We start from the raw sequence: 21,426 nt of genomic DNA, 5'->3' as shown, positions 1-21,426 counted from the left end.
AGGGCTTAAAGCCAACCATTAAAGAATGAACTTTTTTTCCTTTATAAAGTGTGAATTGCATTATATACAGATAGTATGTGAGAGTGTTGTCATTTTTTTTCGATCCCTAGCTGAAAGCCTCCAGCAGCATCATAGCACGTAAACTGTTGCTGCTGTTGACAAATCTAATGACACTTTGCTCTTCTGTCAAATCTTGCATTTAACTAGGCAAGCAAAATATCACAAAGCTGCTCTTCATTTGCAGAGAAAGCAGGCTCACCTTGAAAGTAAGCAACCTTGTAAGACACCAGTTCTTGCACACTGGTCTCTGATTTCTGGTTCGGTGTAAAACAGTTGTAGCCATAGACACATTCACACACATACTGTAATGAACAGCCTCTGATTATGGAGAGGTCGCAGCAGATAAACCAAGTGGGAAGCTTTGACTTCTTTCTATTAAAACATCTTATTTAAACTATCAGCTGGCTGGAATGGGTTATATTTTCCTGAAAAGTAGTTTATTAGATATAATCTTAGGAATGTATGGCAAATTAGCATTTGGTATTTCTTTAGCCTTACCTGTCGACTACCCCAGTAAGGGGATAAAAAGCTACATTGATATGATTGGCTGTGATATTCAGAATGTAATTGAATGCTCTAAGTGGAATAATGCCATTTCAACAGAAGGCAATAGGTTGTACTTCAACTATATGAAAAAAAGTAGTGGGTACACTAATCAAATAAGAAATTATTTTCAATTTTACATAAATAATGGTACTTCAGTATATGAGAAACATTGCTATAAAGACAGCAAATTCTGCTTGCGTTAACCAACTGAAAATCAGTTTAGATCTTAAATATTTGTAAGAATAGTGGAGAGAGGTAGGATAAGGCTTATACAAATTATTCCTTCACTTCATTCCTGACATTTAAGCCATCATTCTTACGATTTTTTTAACCTAACAAACTGATTTATATCAAGGAGTTTATCCTTCACTGTCACAGAAGATGCTGCCTTGGAATTCAGCTGAAGAAATCGATTTAATGTTTTGACAAAGGAGAAAAATTAGATTGGCAGTACAGACAAACATTTAATAAGGGTAAGAAATGAAGTCAAAGCACAGTGTCTCTTACTGTTGTTGAAGTGTATCATTTAAAACCCTACTGGTAACTTTGGAGTGGGGAAAATCAGGGGAAGCTGACCAGAAGTCAGACCTTGGTTGACATGAAAAATCAGATATGGCTGCTATGCTTCTTAGTTCTGAATGACCACTGTCAAGTCATACTTGGCTTTTGATTATAGTTTAGTAAGTGTTTTTACAAAACCCAGTACAGATCATAGAATGACTGTAAAATAAGTACTTTCTTGAAGAATTTGCAGGAAAAATCTCTCAGCTTGAGTATAAAATACAGAAACCTGGAGATTAAATTATGCAAAGGCTTGAGCTGGACATTATTTTTCTAATAAAATCCAGTAAATCATTCAGCTGAAAGGGAAGATAAATGATCTTAGTTTACTTAGGTTTTTTTATACGTGAAGCTCCCCTGGGACAATTTTTGTATCTTCAGTTCTTCCTGTATTTGTTACTGGGCAATGATAGAGAGAATCGCATGTGAACTGAACTTTCTCCTTCATCTGCTTTTGGCACGGGAAAAGGCGCTTTGTGTTGCCCGGTCACTGGCGGTCCTGCTGGAGGGGGGGCGCTGCTGGCAGTTACAGGGAAGGCGCTTTTGTAACACTTCTTACTTGAGAATGCATATGCATTTTTACATGTGAGTCAGGTATCACCAATAAAGACACGTGTTCCTTGTCCTATACTAGAGAACTGAGTCACTGAGACAGACCATGACTTTGTCAAGGTTGCAAAAGTACATTTAGGATGGAGCCAGGGATTATGCCAGGAAATTCAACATCCAATGCTTTTCTTTAACCCTTAGATGAGAATTGTCCATCCTCACTACAAGACATTTGTTGTGTTTCTGTCTTTTTCTGAGGCTCTGTTGTATATTTTTGTACTTCTGAGCTGGCATCATACAAAATTAGGATTCATTACTCGAGAGTTTCCAATACAGCAGGTGTTTCTGATCAATGTTACTTAAATTTGCTTTTCACCTGGAAGCTAGTGAGGCCAGCAAGACCTGGGGTGGCAGATTGCAAATGAAAGATTTTCTTTTTGGAGATATGTTTTACTAGTAGTGGGTTAGGTTTGGGGTTTTTTTTAAATTTGTTTTATCGATGCGGTATCATTAGAGCACTGTGAAGCATCAAAGGACTGGAAGAGCTGCTTCTACAAAATACATTTTCTGACAATTCTGCACAACTTCTTCAGGTGTGGTCTAGATTATGGAAAGTTATGTTTGGCCAGAGATGGTGGATACAAATTGAAGCAAGTCCCGGATGGGAGTAGAAGTCCCCGTTACTGGTGCAGTGAAAAGCAATGCCTCATTACTTTGAGGCATTACGCTGCCGTAGTCTGATACAGAAGTCTTTATAGTAACTGCATGTCTGGATAGAAAAGTTTTGCTTCCTTTTTACTTGGAGGAAAGGCATAATAGTGAGCCTCAAAGGGGAAAAAGGCCTGTAATCATTTAGGTTGAAGTGCTTCTTAATTCAAATGGTGTGCTACTTAGACAGAGAATTTGATAAGAATGATTAGAACTAGAAAAGAAAGACATTTTTAAAAGCAAAGCTATTACAGGGTTCATTACTTTATTTATATGTTCTCCAAAATCACATGAATGAAGGAAAAAAATGAGAGAAAAAAATACTGGCTTCAGTTCAGAATGTCAATTACTACTTTTTTAATCCTCTTTTCACAATTTATTTGACATCTTGAACAGTAGCCAAAAAAGCTATTATAACTATAAAACATATTCATTGGTATAAATCTCATTAAGTTGAGCAATTTAATTAAGGTATTGACATGCTTAATTGATACGTGCAAGGAGAGACCATTTTCATATCTAATTTCCATACGCTTTCTGCTTTTAAAAAAACTAGCTCCGTAAAAATGTTATAGATTCAGCTAAGCCCTGTCATCCCAAAGGAGCACTTGCTACCATTTACCTTGATTTAGAGCCAACTACTCTTCTAAGTGGAGCTCCATTAAATGGATCTGATGTATGCCTGACTCAAACATGCGTCAGCTTCTCTTATGATCAATAGTGGAATATTTATATTAATAAAGCACCAAGTTAATTAAATAAAATAGTCTTCTGGGTAAACTTAAGATACTAGGGGATGGGCAGAGAATCAATATATTCTGCCATTTGAACATTAACTATGTGCTCTGAAATTTTATGTTATCTTAGCAAAGATGCTTATAGTGTTTAAGTCTCAGATGCACAGAAACTCCCAGTGCAGAAAGCTCCTAGGCATTCTGTGCAGGATTTGCTTATCAAGTTAGAGAAAAACAAACAAACTTGGATCTGTTTGGCTTCAGTGACTTCATTCCTACAAACACATTGGAAATAATTTCTTTTTGATGGGGACTGGACACAGTCAAGTAGGTATTTTCTCAGATGCCTGAACTATTCCAGCCCTGCCAGAGAAGGAGTATGCGTGAGAAACTTGCCAAGTAAGGGTTTATCAGTGATAGTGAAGAGGTCATAGGTCACCTTGAAGAAAATACCCTGATGAAAGTTTTAAAAATAACCTCTAAAATCAGTCGGCTGCTTGTGAGCGTGTCTGGTTGCAGTGTACTGCACATGTCAGCCCAAAGGACAACTCTTCTTCAGCCTTTCCCAGCAGCGCGGCCCGCAGCCGCCCCCGTGGGCGCAGGGGAGGGTGGTGGAACACGCAGGGGCCATGCTGCCGTGCCTCTGCTGAAACCCTCGCGGTCAGAGCTGGGAGAGAGATTTCTGTGTGAGTGGGTGACTTTTGACCACTATGGAAACCACCCCCTGTTGTTAGAAATGTAATCACAAGTCTCAGTCACAGATTCACATCGTTATTTTGATCTGATAAGCAAACTCTGCTGTCCTTGTGGCATTGATGTTATTTCTATAGCATGCAGATGGCCGATGAAGGAAGCAAGTTCCCTCAGGTACCTTTGCAATGCACTGATACCACTTCATCCTACCTTTTATCTACATTTTAAGGCTTTGGTACAATAGAATGAAAAATGTTTCTGTAGTTAATACTTCAGCTTTAAACGAATGCCTGATTTTGATAACCACAGGAGATACGTACAAGGTAAAGAAAATCCTAATTAAATATTAATACGTTATTCAGTCATCTTAAAACCTGTTCTATGTAAATATGCTACCATCTATTTAGTGAGGGGCACCATGGCATTGCTAACACCACCAACACCTCTGGGCCAGAGGTGAGTGGTCGTGTGCCAGAGCCCGCACTGAAGGCGGAGAGCAGAGCATTCCTGCTCGCAGGCTTTGCTGGGCAGCACTGGGCTCCTTCCTGCTCCCCTCTCACACTTCTCAGGGTTGCTTTAAAGGCAGTGAGTTAAAACTGAGGGGATTAGAGCATGTTCTTTCGGCCTTTCTCATGTTTAAACCTCAGATGTGCTGGGCTGAAGAGCAGTCACTGCTGAGCATTCAGTGATTATTGAACGTCTCGTGACCATAACCTGGGGTCAGTATCTGAATGGAAGGTTTCAATGAGACCATTCTTTGCTGATTTCTCTGAGAGAGATGCTGTCTACCATGCAAACTGAACAAAGTCATCATGTAAATACACAGAGAGATATCATATGGATTAATGTATAGAATTTATTAAAATAATCAGTAGTCATAGTTCTAGGCTATTGCAGGAAAACGGCACCGATATTTTCCTGCGATGTATGTTTTTAACCTGGTTAAAATGTTTCTGATTACCAGGCACAGTGGAAAATGTGAAGAAATGATCTCTGTCTTCTAGTGAATTTTGTTTTCCACTAGCTAGTATCAGCATTTAGGCACTTACTGAAAATACTTGGGTTTGTTTCTATTTTTTAATTTATTTAGAACCTTATGAAGAAATATATGTTTGGTGTATTTAATACTTCCAAATATACTTCATATGGAGAAATATACTTTGGCTCTTGTGCAACGTTACTAATCAAAGTATGTATGTTACATGTGAAAATTCAAAATATTTAATGGATGTAAAACTATACTTCTGCTGTATTATTGTCCTTGGTAAAGTGTTGGTAATGCATCCCAACCCTACCATTTAGTTTTTGTTTTGCCTTTCTTCTTTTATATCATTCTTATGTTCTATGATTTAGAAAGACTGAACAAAGAGTGCAATCTAGAAGCAACATTGGAACCATGTGTGTTGTATATAACCTATATCATAATCGTATAAATTTAACAGGGTGGGATAGGTTTAGTTAGAAAACCACTTTCTGCGTTAGATCTAGTTCCCCAGTACTTAGAGTTGTCTTTCCAGAAATTAACTGTTCAAAGAAAGGGAGAGTGATTGCATCTGAACTGGGATAAAAACAGATTCCACTACGAGTTACTTTCTGGAACCAAACAAAAAACTTTGTGTATGGAAATGCAATACAGGAATTGTTGTAATTTTTTGGGGGGGTGACTTTTAGTTTCTGCTTCTTGATTGTTGGTTTTCTTTATGTACATCTGGAAGTAATGATGTGAATAAATAGAATGTAAACTTTCCAAGTTTTATAATGAAGTTATAATTTTGTTTCTTGATAAGATAGAACTATTGGTGTCATATGGCACGTGACACCCCCTTAGTGAATTGTTTTTTCAAAAGCTTGCTAAAGTAGTTGAACAGAGGTGTCATAAATTGAAGAAACTTTTGGGATAACTGAAAGTCAAGTGTTGTTGTCAGTCACAGTTTCTGGTGGAGACTCGCATAGCTGTAGTGGGCTTTAGAGAAAGTCATCATCATTCCCAGCAGTGATGAAATCAAATCACGCTGCAATTTGATATTCTTTGATTTGAGAGTGCTTCAACACTAAAACAGCAATGTGTAGACTTCTTGTTGCTTCCCTTTGGAGTCTGCTGTGCAGGAAGCCCTCCTCCCTCTCCCCGGTCAGCTTTTTTACATTTAATTTAATTTCCTGAGCTGACATTGTCAACCTGAAATTCAGCAACATGCTTGACAGTGAGTCAGAGGAAAGCCGAGTTCATTTTTGGAAGTGGCTTTATGCAAATAAATCCTTCTGCAGATTGCTGAAGCAAGGCATTTGCTGATGAATCAGAGTGGTGCCCTTGTTTCCTTCTCGTCTTCAGGAATAAAGCTTGAAATGTGCCGCAAGAATCTTTGAGAGTTACTGTAAACAATTCACACATGCCCACATATCCCTATGAGTATTTTGGGTGTTTGGGGATAGAAAATGAATTTGTTTTCAAAGTAGAATTTTGTGGTTTTCATAATACAGTGTTTGGTTGGCTTCAGGGAACATAACTCAGCTTGTAACTTACTCAGACCAGGCTTGTTTGTAAGTGGCAATGAAGTCCTAGAGAGACTGTTAATTCTTGTGAATTGTCTTGATTTTAGCTTAGTCTTCAATAAAGTTTTAGCTCCTTGGTAGGTGATCTACCAAAGCATTAAAATAACAAAGCACTCTATAGGCTGAGTGACATGATTACAAGTTTAACTTCGTTTTTTGGAGGGATTTATCATTTTGCATGCACATTATCTGGAAGGTAATTTATGTTTAGAACTATCTGTGTTGTGTTAGTTAACGCGTTTGTTCTACTAGTATGCTGTATTTTTGTTTTCTGTATTTAAAACACCTATATTCTATTTAGATGCCTTTTTCTAAAGTGTATCACTGTTGAATGATAAACTTTCTGTGCATTGCGTAGGATGCTTGAAGGTGCTTTGCCCACCTGGATAATCATTGAAAAAAAGAAATGATTTGGCTATGCTTCAGTGAATCTTTTCTTGTATGTTTGGATAAGGTGGCAGAATGAGGTTTGTAGGTATAATTCAGCTATAATGGTCAGGGTCGGCCTGCTCTGAAATAATTTAATAGCTTGTGGGTTTGTGGAGCCTACCGTAAAAAGGAGAAGCTAGTATTACTTAAACAGTTGCATCTTGCATTAATATCCCCAATAGAGTTAACCACTTTGTGGTATTACATCTTGGTCTAATAAATCTAGACGTTATATCCACATAGAAAAATGAATCAAGGCTACAGACCAGCCTGAAGTGTATCTTCTTATATCTGCAGTGTTTCACAGGGGCTTTCAGGGACAAAATGTTTCATAGCAGGAAAGATATTTAAAAAAGAAGTTGTGGAAGAAAAATAGAAGCTAAGATACTATGAAAGGAAGAAGGCACAAGATGCATAAAAATCTTTTGTCCTTTGTCTAGGGCTTCACTACGTCTTAGTGAAGTACAGACTGATGAATATCACTGCAATAGATATTACTGGTCCAATATTATAATTTATTTTTAAAACTTCTATTACAGCTAAAGCAGTAGTGTGTCCCTCTTACACTAGTACACTTTTTACCACAGAATAATAGCCTCTTGATAACGAGGGCTTAGCTATAAACAGAATGTTATTTTTCTCACTGCAGTACATTCAAATAATTTGCAATTCATTTCTACCTCACTAGAATAAATGGAATGTCACTGTAGTTGTTTTTACTATCTATGGATTCTGTATAATTTTTATTACTTCTGTATAGCCACAGAAATGCCTGTGGTGATCATGCAAACAAATTAAATAAGTGGTCTATTTCAGGAGAACTTAATAAGAAATAAAGCCTGGATCTTTATACTTTCAGTTGCCACTTACTCCTAAGAAAATAGTCTATTTTCATAGCAAAAGTATAGGATCACAGCCTGAATAGACTAAATACTATTATGACCATTGTTTTCATTCTACTATGTGATAGTTAGGTGCACAAGAATATAACTAGTCGGAGAGGTATTTTTCTGAATGTATTGGTAAAGTGCAAAAAATTCTTTACTATAAAAATAGTCATCATTAACGAAGGCAGAATTAGGTCAAGAAAGATCGTTAAGGAGCGAGTCTTCCTCCAGATGTTGATCAGTTATCCAGCGATGGTGCAGATTATTAGCTAATGTTTTATACTTTATAATTTCACATGTTTGTCTCCTAAAATAAAAACTTTTTAAAAAGTTTTATTTTTAAAAAGGTATAACCGATAGACTGCAAATATCTTTTTGCTTAGTGATCAGGCTGGTCTTAAAACAGGTGCTAATTTTTGGTCAGTGGAGATCAGAGTAAGGTAATGTTGCGTACTGATTTTTAGAATTTGCAAATGCATAGCATTTCTTTTCAATACAGCTCAACAGACAAGAGTATAAAACAGAAGACAGGTCGACAGTATAAAACTTGGATTTTTTTAAAATTAGCTTAAAATAAAGGAGCCTCCGTGTAACTGAATTTCTACTTTACATAGAACTAACATTAATAAGCAGTGAGAGAGTTTTTTTCAATTCACATCGTTTTGGCAGCAAGCAAATATTTACAAACCCAGAAAATCATGGGGGGTATGATTTTTTTTCCACTGATGCTAGTGCTTTGCTCCTACCTCTCTGAGGTGTATGTTGTTCCTACTCTTAAATCATTTTAGTGCCTCTGTGTTGTAATCTCGCTTGGTTGGAGAACAGTGTAATAGAGATGCATTGGTAGAATTTGGTATTGCATAGGAACAATATCACATTGGGATCACTTTATTTTGTCAGTGATCCAGCTGAAAATGTATAGTAGTACCAGAAAATTCTACAGTAAAAGATTTTTCAATCAAAATTAATCTCTCTTAAATACATTGTCAGAATTGTGCATGATGTTTCTCTGCTGGCAGGCCAATCTCACCACATGTGGTAAGACTTGGTATATAAATTGCATAAAGTACAATACCTAATGTATTGACTTTCAAGGGATTTTTTTGTCTCTTCCTGCACCCTGCTAGAGTAGCTTGCTTTAGTCACATACTGCCTCTCATTGTGTCTCATTGTCCCCTTGATAAAAAGGGAGGATTAATTATATCGATACTACTTTATAAAGCACTAAAACCCTTCATTAAATACTATTAGTGAAGAAGCCTTATTATCATCTATTAGTCAGAAGCTTTATCTATTTCTAGAGGGACGCTTCTCTTCAAGTGTTTCCTCTCAGTCCTCTGTCAGTTACTTTGCAGTTCCTGCTCCTGGACGTATCCAAAGTTGAGTATAAAGAGATTGAGGTAAAATTTAATTTTTGTGCACATGTTCCAAAAGCCAAAACAGATGCTGCTTTCTAAAATGAAAACAGTGATCTGTCTCAGGATGGGTCCTTTTAAAATAAGCGTCTCATAAATGCTGTCTGACCACTATTTGCTCGGCATTTTGGGAATGGCAGAAGGAGGGTGGAAGAATTGTAAAAGTCATGAAGGAAAACGTTACTTTTAATTGGGCATTGACACATAGATTATTTTTATTTAAAATAGTATAAAAATATCTAGTAATTCTGTAAGAGATATTCTGGTAGATTTATTTTTTTTTCTGGTTTTGTGTTGGGTGCACTGATAACCAAATGCATCACTTGTCTAATTTAGTGAAACAGAGTGGCATTTTTTTTGTTGTTTGAAGCAACTAAGAAATTTTTAAAAACCTCTTAAGAAGCATACACAAATGTGTATCCTCTGTTCCTTTAAACATTTAGAAAGACTTCACCATGTACTGAGTGATCCCTGTAGTTGTGTCAGGACAGAAGTAATGAATCTGCAAAAGTCAATGCAGGTCGGATCCCTTGAAGGGTCTTTATTAACAAATGGGTTTTAGTTTGGCCTTGGAGAAGGTGGAAGATGATGCTAAAATAATTATCTATTGCTGAGATCTTTTTCCTCCTTGATTGCTTAGTGAACACCTGTCCTCAGTCTTTAAGCTCAGCCTCTGTTCAGTGTCCTGTTCTTCAGAATGAAGGTATGTGTATGTGACTTGGGTTAATTAGACTACGTGAAGCTTTGAGTGAATGTTGAAGTATAGAAGTATAGAGTTAGCATCTATCACCTCACAGTAAAACCAGATCAGCAAAGAAACAGTGGTGTTTATCTTCTGGAAGCTTAGCAGTAGTACTTGTGCAGTAGTGCGTGACTCTGGGAAAGCAGTGAGGATTTGTTTAATTGGAACTTTTGAGCTAAATTCACTCCCCTAAAACAAACAAAACAAAACTAGAAAGAGTTTCTTAATGGCTTCCCAGAGCATGAATTGATAGCCAGCTTTATTATATTTAGCAAAACCACAATCACCTTGCATTGTCCAGGGTACAAAACATCTGTGGGACCTGCTGTTGTTTTGGAACTCAGATGTTGTCAAGATCTATACTTTTATTGCAGTAGTAGCAGGAAGAATTTTTTTTCCTTTTAGAAAATCAGCAGTGATGCCAAGTTTCCACAGAGTAATACTATTGTTCTTAATCTCTCGCCTTGTAGTTCATTGGCAACAAGTCTTAGCCACTTTTCCTCTTAGAGAGCTGTAACTGCTACTTTATGGTAAATACCATCTTTTACACTGAACACACAAAAAGGGGGAAGGCATTGCTTCACTGAGTGCTAAGGCCCCTCCTGAGTATAGAGGTGCTGATGTGAGTGTCAGACCTGCCACAGCTTGTTCTTACTACTATTGTAGCGAGCTGATTTGGTCAGTGTTTTTCCCACCTGGCAGATGATAAATATCTTGAATTTATCTTTTACATTTACAAGGCTCAGAGGTACAAAATTGTCCTCAACAGCTAACTCAGTTGTTAATCCATCTTTAGAAAAGGAAAAACTGTAATACTGAACAGTTTTGGAAAAACTAGAACAACGTAGTTCTAGATAATAATAGTATTTAGCTCTAGAAAGTATTAAATATTAATTTTAACCATTTAAAAACTGCCACGCAATTTCAGCAGAGCAGGAAAAATTCTTCTGTTCTTTGCTGTAAATGAAATGCTAGCTTAATGTGATACAAAGACATTTTTAAAAAATGTGGTTGAATATATTTACAGAGTCTGTTTTGATCTGATTTCAACGTCTGCATCCTTGAGCTTGTGTATACTGGCACTTACACCTCCAGATACACTTACCACGCAAGTAATTCGGATCCATTCCTTGCATACCTCAGGCATGGTGATTACTCTCTTGGCTCTGTTGTCTTTGAAGGCACAGCAGCCTTTGCAAGTGCATGCTTATTGCAAAGGAGACAGATCTGCATCCTTCCACACTGCTTCCTGAGAATAAGTGGCTGGAGCTGCATAGGAGGATGTGACCAGATTAATTGTAATGTCATTCACTTCTGCGGGGGGTCATTGTACTGATGGGCAAGAAGAAAATGTAGCTGTTGGAAGGGAATCTGTGCTGCAGCCTTTCTGCTGCTGGTTTTATGATCCTGGTTATGCCATGCTTGAGGTTAAGCAGGGTTTGAGGCATTGCAAGTTGTGGTTTGTAATAGAAACTCTGGGAGACAACACAGCTTCTTTGGGAATGTCAAGCTTTTCGATAAAAGAAAAAGACACTGTGAATATTAATATTCTGTGCTGGAATTGTTATAGATATAATTGAGTAAACTTCTTTTTTTCCTCCATGGTTTTCCTTGGTCTCTCTACCTTTTTGCATGTTACCCCATTTTGTCTTGCAAACTCTCCCTTTAGTAGTGACCATTGGTCCCTTTGCCCTCTTTCTTCACTGACTGTAGAAGTTATCTTCCCTCCAGCTCTTGCTCTATTATAAAAGCTGACTTGTATCATTCCGCACTTGACTGACTTCCTTATCTTTTATTATGTGTTACTTGGAGATACCTCTTCTCTTTGGATTATACTCTCTAATTTTCCCACATCTGTTACTCTTTAACTCCTTAATTGTGTTATTTAATTCAGTAAAACATTGTAGGATAGAGTTTATGTGTAACATGCTGTACAAATTAAAACTAATTCTAATGAGACAAATTGCAGTGACCAGAATGTGTTAAGTATGTGACCTTTTTCAGAGTAGTTCAGGCTGGTTTTAGTCCGTGTATAAAGAAGTGTTGGGTTGAAGAATAGTCACTAAACTTTAATAGTGCACAAAACCTCAAGAACTTTTTTATTTTATTTTGGTAACTGCATAAGACTGAAATTTTTTTAACCCAGAAATCCTATTTAGTAAAAGGATGTAAACAAGCTACCAACATGGATTAACTAATTCTCATTTTTCTCAGCTTCACATTCTGTAGCTGGAGTGAAGGTAGCAGACAAAGTACTTATTTCTTAGCACTGGTGGCAGCTGACACTTTCTTAAAATCAGCATCCATACCTTTCCATTAGTTTTATTTTGCAAAGCAAGCAAACAACATAAACTTTCCAGTATTATTGTCTCAGAAAGAGATGTTGGGAAACGGTTATTTTGCGCTCTCAAGCCCCATATACAGTTGAATCAACCAGTGATTGTCTTGAGGTTTTGTATCAGCTGCTACAGAGAGAGTTGTATGTGAGCTCTCCTTTCTTATTCCAAGAAGCAGTTGAACGGTGGATAAGCTAGAAGGTACTCGAAGGAATCAGGGTAGTTATGCTGGATTTTTTCTTCATTTTAGCTGAATATTGGTTTCATGTGTTAATGGTTAACTCTAGGAGTTTACAGTTTTATTATGGGATCAACATCCAGTAACATACTGGGAAAGATACATGTTTGGCCGTGAAATGTTTGTTCTTGTTGTCTAGTTCTTCAAGTCTTTGCGTTAACTTGTTACACATTAAAGGCAAGTCTAGTTCTTTATTGGGTGATGCTTAATGGTGATCTCCATTTTAGTCCATTTGAGTGGGAGAAATAATAAGAGTTGTGTTCAACCACAATAAATACTTCTTAATCACACTGCTTTTCAGGCAGTTCTTTGTTTAAAAATAATATTTTTAAATTTTAGAATCTGTATGCAAAAAAAGACCTGGAAAATAACTGGTAAATGCTCAAAGGATTTTTTTGTTTGTTTTTTGGAAAGGGAGGCAACGTAAGCATAATGCTATCAGTGTTGATTTTTTATTTTTCATATAATATGTCTTACTGTCAGTACCACTGTAACTTTGTAAGTTATATTAAAGTAGCTATTTTAATGCTTTAGATCTGTAGTTCAAATGAAGACTCTTATTTTATGAATGTTCATGGGGTCTGTGTTCCAATTAACTGATTTATATTCTGTCACTGGCAAAATAAAAAAAGAGTCTTAATGTATTTTATTGCTGTGTTAGATAGTTGAAATTTCACTTAGGATGCAATAACCAGGGTTGAAACAGGAAGCTAAAGCCAGCATTATAACCACGACTGCAGAGGCACTTAGAAAACGTCAGCAGTTTGGGATGTCTTTTTTTTTTAATTTCCAATCCTTTTATCAGTAAGGCTCTTGTAATTCACATTTGAAGATCAGGAAAATAATATTAGACTTGCGGAGGGAGTTAATCTGTGTCCAAAACATTTTAGTTAAATTAAAATAAAAACTGAAAAAAAAAAAAAAATCTATTGACTTGTGCCAACTCTTGTTTGAATCTGGGTTAGACTAACGCGAGGTCTGCTGTGCTGTGAAGGCAGGTAAGCCACAGCTGGATTTTGTTAGCTCCTGCATCTCAGATCTATGCAAACTTGAAGTCAAAGCTCTTTAATATCTCTGTGGCTCTGTTTCCCCATCTCTGAAATGAGAGAGCTGTCTCCTTAGGGGTGGTCACTGCACGCTGCTGGCTGTGGAAGCTGTTGGTCGAACACAGCCAGTACCATTGCCTGCTGTGCTCTGCACCTGCGTTGGCTCCTCTGTGATCTGCTGCCAAGGGCTTTTCAGGTGTGTTTCCATCGGACAGGACCCCTATGTGAAGGAGGCGCAGGGGGACACTTCCCAAAAAAGACTGCACTTTATTGAGGTTGTGGCTGGTTGCAGAATCTTTGGGCCATTTGCACGGCCTCAAAGCTGTATGGCTGATTGAAATGCATGAAAGTTGCCTGTATTTATCAAAATAACAGGAAGAATAATTTCATCTAAGCACATTTGTTTAGCTCAACACGTCTATTTTATCAGGATGCAATTGAACGTGTTTCCATTGTTGTTGGGCTTGCTGCTTTCTGTACAGAGGAGCCGTTGTGAAGGAGGGTGCTGCTGACATACTAACGTTTTAGTTTGTCCTTCAGTGACGTGTTTTTAGTCAGCTCTCTGACATTGTCTATTAGGATGAGGATTTTTGGAAGTATATGTTTCTCTAAAGCTGGAATTTTTCAGATTTCCTCCTTAGGATACATCATGCACCCAGGCATTGGACTTGTCTTCCATTACAGAAATAGGTGGCTTGAAATTTCAGTCTAAGAAATAGGAAATGTATTAATGATCACAATTTATTTTTCTTCTGATTCGTTGTTTATTTTTTCTTGAATACCACAATTCTTTTTTTCTGTCTGTTTTTTGTTTTTTTTTTTTTTTTTTAAGGGTTTGTTTTGTTTTGGCCTCACATTAGTTTATTTGTTTTTCTGCAGTTACTATTAATAACTAATATTTATTTTACATACCCTCAGTGAGAGGTTCCCATTATGTCTGTTATGTGAAGTAGGGAATGAAAAGCTGAAACTTTAAGATAAACTATGTAGACAAGTTGCTTGTTACAGCCTTCTGCTTCCTCAGAGCAAATTTTGTGAAGGGCACAGGCTGAAGCTTGGTTGGTGTTTCCTTGCTTATGAAGGATGCTTAACAGAAGTTTGGAACAGTGTTAGGAAACAGAGATGAACACTATTGCTAACCGTCTCAAACAGGGATGATTATAATTGTGAGAAGGCAGTTACGGAAAATGAAACATGCATTTGTGAGTTTTCTGCCATGCTGCGTCACTAATGCCATGCAGGCTGTCAGTTCATCAGACCACTAGAGCTATTTATGAAATCAGTCCATGATCCTGGAGATTTAGAGAGGTAGTATTGTTAGCTAGAGGAGAGTGCCTAAATGGAAAATAAAAGTGATACAATTTACAAGAAGATTGTCATAGAAAATGAATGAATTTCCTACAGTCTGCTGGTTTTGCCTGTCTGCAAGTGAGAGCTGAGCATAAAGACAAAGCAGAAAGCAAAAATATAAATTAGCCCTTTTAGACCACGATAATATTAGGAAAAAATACTTGAAAACCTAATTTATTTTAAAACCTGATTTGAAATAATGCCCAATAAAATGCCAGACAAATGCAACTTGAGGTGTTGGTGGGCTTAGTAAGGTTTTATTTGATCACACTGTTCTTTTTCAAGCCCTCTTTGTTCTCCTTTACGTGTCTCTTGCTTTCAGATCTTGCTAATTTTTGCCTTCGTAAGCCATTTTGTCATGCTTTTACCATTGGCTGTAGCTCTGCTGTGCCTCACTGTCACACCAAAGTGACTCCCAGTCATGAAATCGATCTTCAGTGTAAAACTTCCTTCTTATAGGTCTGAAATACACTTTACTTTCTTCTCTTCTCTGTCCAGGTTGCCTGATCATTTGTCTGGGTTGAAGGTCTGTCCTTAAAGAACTAATATTTTCTTGCTGGCTAAAGAAAGGGGAGGTGAATGAAGGGTCAGGGTGTGGATCAGTGTTAAACAAATTGTGAAGGTCACAAAGAATTTTAATCTGGCTTGAAAAAGAGACTTGTAGCCAGCAGCACATTTTTGTTTGTGATGGTCTGAATGGACCATTGTGGCTACTCTGAGAATCTGGTGTAGACTGCATGACTGGTATAAATTGAATTAGTCTCATGACAAGGACATAGTCCCTTTTTTTTTTTCTATCTGCCTGATGGAAAGCAGAAGAAAGCCCTGCGTGACTTGTCTTGACCTCCAATGTCAGTGTGGGCTTTTGTGACAGGCTCTGATTTCTGGCCTCTCATTTGATAAAGCCAATTTGGTGGAGACTAGAAAGGAGGCTTGCTGCAACACAAAATGTACTTACAGAAAAGAGTATCGGGTGGTGAGTACATATGACTGCCATTTTGTCTTAATAGTCATTAGAAAGCCAGAGTTTCTTTCTGAAAATGGGGCAAAGTCTTGGACTTACATAACATAGGGACACAGTCACACCAAATGATGCACGGTGTAATGCCCTGCACTGTGGTATCACCTTTCTTTGTCCTTTTCTCCAGCCATCCCTGTGCCTTTCATTTCCTCTATTTGCTTATTTCTTACATTTTTCTTTTCCATTTGTCTCTCTTACTTGCATCTTCTTACACTCTTCCCCTCAGTTTGTACCCTAAACTGGAGTGAAATTACTCCCTTTTTTCCATTCTGACAGGGTGCCAGCAAACAAATCATTGTGAGTGCTGTTTTTCCTTAGCCTGAAAACATCCCAACTTTCTGATTATGTTTCTGTATCTCTCCCATTCCTGATGCCCTCCATTGGTACTGATAGAGGGTTGCGAGCTCGGAAAATTCCAGTAGAAGTATTTATAGTGCGTCAAAGGAAAAAGCAACTGAATGCAGGTGGTGTAACAGAAAACTATAACCTGCGGTGCTCATTGCTCTACCTGCACTCACAGTGCAGATGTAATGGTTTAAATTGAAACATTTTGTAATGTTTTAAGTACTAGAAAGACATGTGGAATTGCTGTTCATATTTTTGTTTTTTGTTTTGTTTTGTTTTTTTAAAGCAAGGTTAAAAATTCTGCTTTTCCCATTGATACACAATGCAGTGATTTTTTTAAAGGCAATGGATCAAGATCTTTTCACTGTAAACTTACAAAACTCACAAGAGAATGATTGTCATGTTTTTCCTGAATATTAATTTCAAATAAGGGGCTGTTATCTGAGCAGGGGTAGCCAAGTATTTTTGCAGTTGGTAAACAAACCGGAGCATGGTGAGAAAATTACATTTACACTACAGGTTTGCAATTTCAAGGCATAATATTTGGCTGCAGGTACTCTGACAGTGAATTGTGCTATTGTGCCAGTGTCATGACCACATTTGAGTGATGTTTTCTGGAAGTTCTGTCATTTGCATCATGAATTCTGGTGGGTTTTGTTGGAGAGTCATTTCAGTTCATGCCACAGACCTCGAGAGGAGATAAAGAAAATTGAAAACATAGTGTGGTGTAACAAATCCAGAAGCATCCACTTTTCCAAGCATGAGTATGTTCCTTTATCTCATGCAAATTTGAGATATGTGTTCTCTTTGTTAATACAATGTATTTTTTTTCTCTCTTCCCTTATTCAGAGACCTGAGTGAAAACCAGATAAAAGGAATCCCTAGAAAGGCCTTTCGAGGAATCATTGATGTGAAGAACTTGTAAGTGACACCTTCGTTAATATTTGTGGTGGTTACATCTGGCTATTAGCGTTTGAGCATCATGTTGTTAGCTCTCTGCAACAAAAAAAGGAGCTGTGGACCCTGCTGTGTGCAGCAGGTTATTGTCAGGGGCCTCATGTGCTACTTTGGCCCACATGTACAGTCTGCAACACACCTGGGGAAGTTTTGAGGAAAGGAAAAAGTACACGTGAAGGCTTTACTGCCTCCTGCAGTATTGTCCTGTAAAATCCAGTGAAATCACGGTCCAAGCCTTGAAGCAAGATATGCATAGGAGAAGAACTGGTAGAGTTCGGGGATGAAAACAAAATGTTTCACTTATATTAAATTTTATGTCCCATACTTAGATGGGAAGTAAATATGGCAAAGTGTGGCACATAGGCACAGTGGTTGAGCACAAATATCAGAAAATGAAAAAATAATATGGGAAATCCACTGTGCATGCATTGACAGTGTGTATTGAAAATTAAAATAATTTTTTAAAGCCATTAAAGAGAGAAAAGCAGGTTTTGCTGTTTGTGCTAATGAAGCCAGTCTGTCCTAGCCATTTTCTGTAAAATACAGTCTGAAATATCTGTAAATAAAGACTTTCAGCTCTGTATTTCCAGAGCTGCTAGAGGCTCTTATGTGTTATGTACTAGAAATGCATTTTTGTGCGCACCCACGCTAACACACCATTGGCATCATTAGAGTCAACACAAGGTGAATTGAAAAAGGAAATCACAGCCAACAAGATGGCAAAGTCAGGTTTTCCTGAGAAAACTTGCAGCCACTCTCAGAACCATTTCAGAACCATTAGTATTAGCATTCTGTTACCACATCAGTAGCTGAAATCTGATACCTCACCATGTTAAATATTGTAATCAGAGAGTAAATAGTGTGGATTTGTTGTTTTTCTTTTGTTTGTTTTTTGTTTTTTGTTTTTTTTATTAGAAGAATCAGCTTAAGGAGATCTAAAAAGAAGCACTTTTCTACAAACAGTCTTGCAACATACCTGTGCTCTGTTTTCATTTCTTGCCCCAATGAATGACCTCTTTAGTGTCCAGACTAAATTTCTTTCTATAGGCAGCACGGAAGCTGTTAAGGGCAGTCACCAAGAGTCAGAGCATGACCACACCTGCATCCAAGGGCAAAGCACAGTTCTTCTACTTTCTCTGGTGATGCTGTGTTGCAGGGAATATCGCATCACTGGGGTTTGTGCAAGCGAGACAGGACCGCAAAGACCAAAGCAGGACTTCCCCCAGAACTGGAAAGCATAGGCACGGGAGCAGTGCTCTGAGATGCCCCCTGCTCTCGCTGAGCCGTGCGCAAGGTTCCCTGGAGACTTTGGGATAGACAGAATGTGAAGACTTTTACACATCATAAAACGTTTACGGCTGTTTCTGCAGGCATTCAGCATACTAAGCTTGCTTTTTTTTCACAGTTTATTACTTACTTGTGTATATTCAACAGTGACTTTAGTTTTTCAGGTAAGAAAGCTTTTTTACCTGAATGTCAGCCTGAGAAAATACATCTTGAGGAGTCAGTTAAACTATCTAAGTCTGTACTCTAATGTTCCTCTTCGGTGGAGGAGCATCAGAGAACCTGCGTGAGCAGGTCTAGTTCTTAAGACATGGGAAAATACTGGAGAATATAGCTCATAATGGGAAGAAGTTTCTGGATTTTCAACAGAAACGTGGCCTTTTTTGTTATGTTAGCACAAACTTTACTTCCATTGTGTAATCTAGAGGAACAATTTATGGTGTTTTGTTTCAGAGTAGCTAACCTTCCCGGCTATAATTTACTGTTAGTTGTCTAAATTTAAAATAGCAAAGTTTGCATTCGGAGTTGATTTCACCTCTGGCAAGCTGTCAGAAAAATCATAGGTGTTCTTTGATTTATGCACCCAATCTCAGTGCAGAAGGAACCAGGGTCTCACCTTTACGTGTGCCAATATCAAGGGATGGCTGGCTGGAGTGCTTGCAGGAACTCTATAAATGTTGGGATCTAAAGCTTTAGCAAAAAATTGTGACTGTCAAGTTAGGCGGTATCTATTATTGTGCTGTAAAAGACACAGTATCAGAAGCGCTTCCCTGTAGCCACTGTTTCTGTCTTTCAGGAATAGTGAACTTATCACAGAATCATAAAATAATTCTGTTTGGAAGTGACCTCTGCAGGTCATCTGGTCCAACCTCTGGCTCAGCAGGAGCACAAAGCTTAGTAGTCTAATTAATAGATTTGTTGATGTGACCCACAAGTACTGACTATTTAGATAAAAAGCAGAAGCAGACTTTTCACTCAGATCTATAGTAATTTTTTCTTGGTGAGGAATGGATGAATTGTGTACCTGGTGTGGTCAGATGACTGTTGCTTCCAGACACTGACTCATGGCCTATGGGTTGCTGAGAAAAATGTGACAAAATCTTGAGCCAACTTGCTGCTGGAAACGCATTAAAATTTCTGCAGCAATAACTAGAAGGGTGTGATGCAAGTTGAACCAAGTTAATATTTAAAGCTCTTAAAGCTTTAAGCAGTAAGCTTAAACATGCCAATTCCCATTCTCAGTCTAGATTTGGCAGCCAGATCGCTCCCTTCTGAGTCACAGAAATGACCATGCCAATGAGTGCGAGTGTTCGAGCACCTAGAGGACGAGAATGAGTCTTTGCCTTTCAGTGCCATTCAGCTGTTCAAACACCTGCACTGCTAATCGCTTGGTGACTCTCTGACACATATGCGCTAACAGGATAGCAGCAGGGTTGGCCGTTTCTATGGTTATCACTTTGCAGATTTATTGTACTATCTCAGAGTTCTTCCACCCTATAAAGCATGCTTTTGAGGGATCTTGGAGATTTTTAGACATAAGAAATAAAGTTACATGTTCTCCTGCACTTCCCAACCCTTTCCAGTTTATCTTTACTATTCATATAGGGAAAGGCTGGCATAGAATGGTCTCTGTTTTCATGGCTTGACATTTAACGTGGCCTCAAATTCTTCTAGCTTCTACACAAAGTGTCTAAATGTCATGGCAAAAATAATAACTCTGTAGATATTATAGTAGGGACACAGCAAGTGCTAGACCACATGAAAATGTCCAGATTAATGCTGTCTTTAACAGCAGCTTGGAAAGCTTCCCTCAGGAAAAAATGCAGAGAAGATGATGCAATAGAGTAAGCCAGGGCATAAATTCCTTTTGGATACAAGCCCTGAAATACGCAGCCTAAGGGCTTAATAAAAATTACAGTGGGTACCATTTGGAAACCTGGTGAGAGCTACCTTATCTCAGTATGGCCATAGCAGTAAGCAACACAAAGTGGCAGACTGTGTCTAGTTGGAGAATACTGATGTAAAAAAAAAAAAAAAAAAAAAAAAATCCTGAATTTGAGGGGAGAGGTGCTGCTGCATGTGCTAAATGGTGGGAGTCTTTGGCGATGTCCCTCGAGCACCAGGACTGCAAAACTGGCTTGATACCAATATGATTTTGGTCATTTAAAAATATAAATGTTAAGATGATAGGAAAGAAAAAGTATTATAGAAAGCAGTGTTCCAGGATATTTTGCACCATGCCTTTCTTTTTAAATGTTAAAAGCTTTCTATCTTTTGTCATTCTCTTAGCAGAGCAGTGAGCCCTAGAAAATGGGCTCACATACAAGGGCTGTGCTAAAGAAGAGCTTTTAAATGTCAGGGAGACCAATGTTTTTGCATGAGATAAAGCCAAAGCAGAGGCTGGCAAGAGGAGGTTTTAAAACCCTCAAGTGGGGGAAATTTTGTTATGCGAATTATTTTCATGTGAAGTGTTTCCTGCCGTTTGACTATAAAAATCAAAGGAACTATCTGCACACAAAGAATAAGTTAGTAAGTCTATTTCTAATTAAAATGTAGAAATAATTACATAGTTTTTAAAAGGTTTAATGAACACATAATATCCATTACAGATAGTGAATTTACATGGTAATTTGGTGTAAAATGGCTCTTTGAACATATTGTAGAATAGATACATAAATGCTACTTAGTGGTCCTAAAAGAGTTGAACAAGAAAGGGCAAGAGAGGGCTAGCTTGCAGTGCACACCTGTATTCAATTTCTGTTACTTATTACTTAGAGAACAGGAAATGTTTCTTGCAGGAATCTAGCCCCAAGTAAGCACGTTTATTTCAAGAATGAATGTATATGGATTTGGATATTCTTGAGCTTTGGGCTAACTCAGCACTGTCAGCCATGGCCTTCCATCATAAAAATGCACAGAGCCACTTCTTGTATTTCTTCATGTCTACCCCGCTTGTATCACATCCTGGCATTCAG

At 37.8% G+C, this 21,426-nt stretch overlaps 1 protein-coding gene across 1 annotated transcript in view; it reads left to right on the top strand.

Moving 5' to 3' along the window:
* SLIT3 (slit guidance ligand 3) overlaps positions 1–21,426 on the top strand; it is a 525,410-nt gene that overhangs the window by 252,553 nt on the left and 251,431 nt on the right. The window contains exon 6 of the mRNA XM_042790009.1: positions 17,060–17,131. Coding sequence (XP_042645943.1) covers positions 17,060–17,131 — 72 coding nt within the window. The remainder of the gene's footprint in view (positions 1–17,059; positions 17,132–21,426) is intronic.

Source organism: Tyto alba, unplaced genomic scaffold, assembly GCF_018691265.1.
Source record: "Tyto alba isolate M040663 unplaced genomic scaffold, T.alba_DEE_v4.0 Super-Scaffold_17, whole genome shotgun sequence".
Classification (NCBI taxonomy): domain Eukaryota; kingdom Metazoa; phylum Chordata; class Aves; order Strigiformes; family Tytonidae; genus Tyto; species Tyto alba.
Note: the sequence above shows the minus strand (reverse complement) of the source record. Positions and strands in the feature narration are given on the sequence as shown.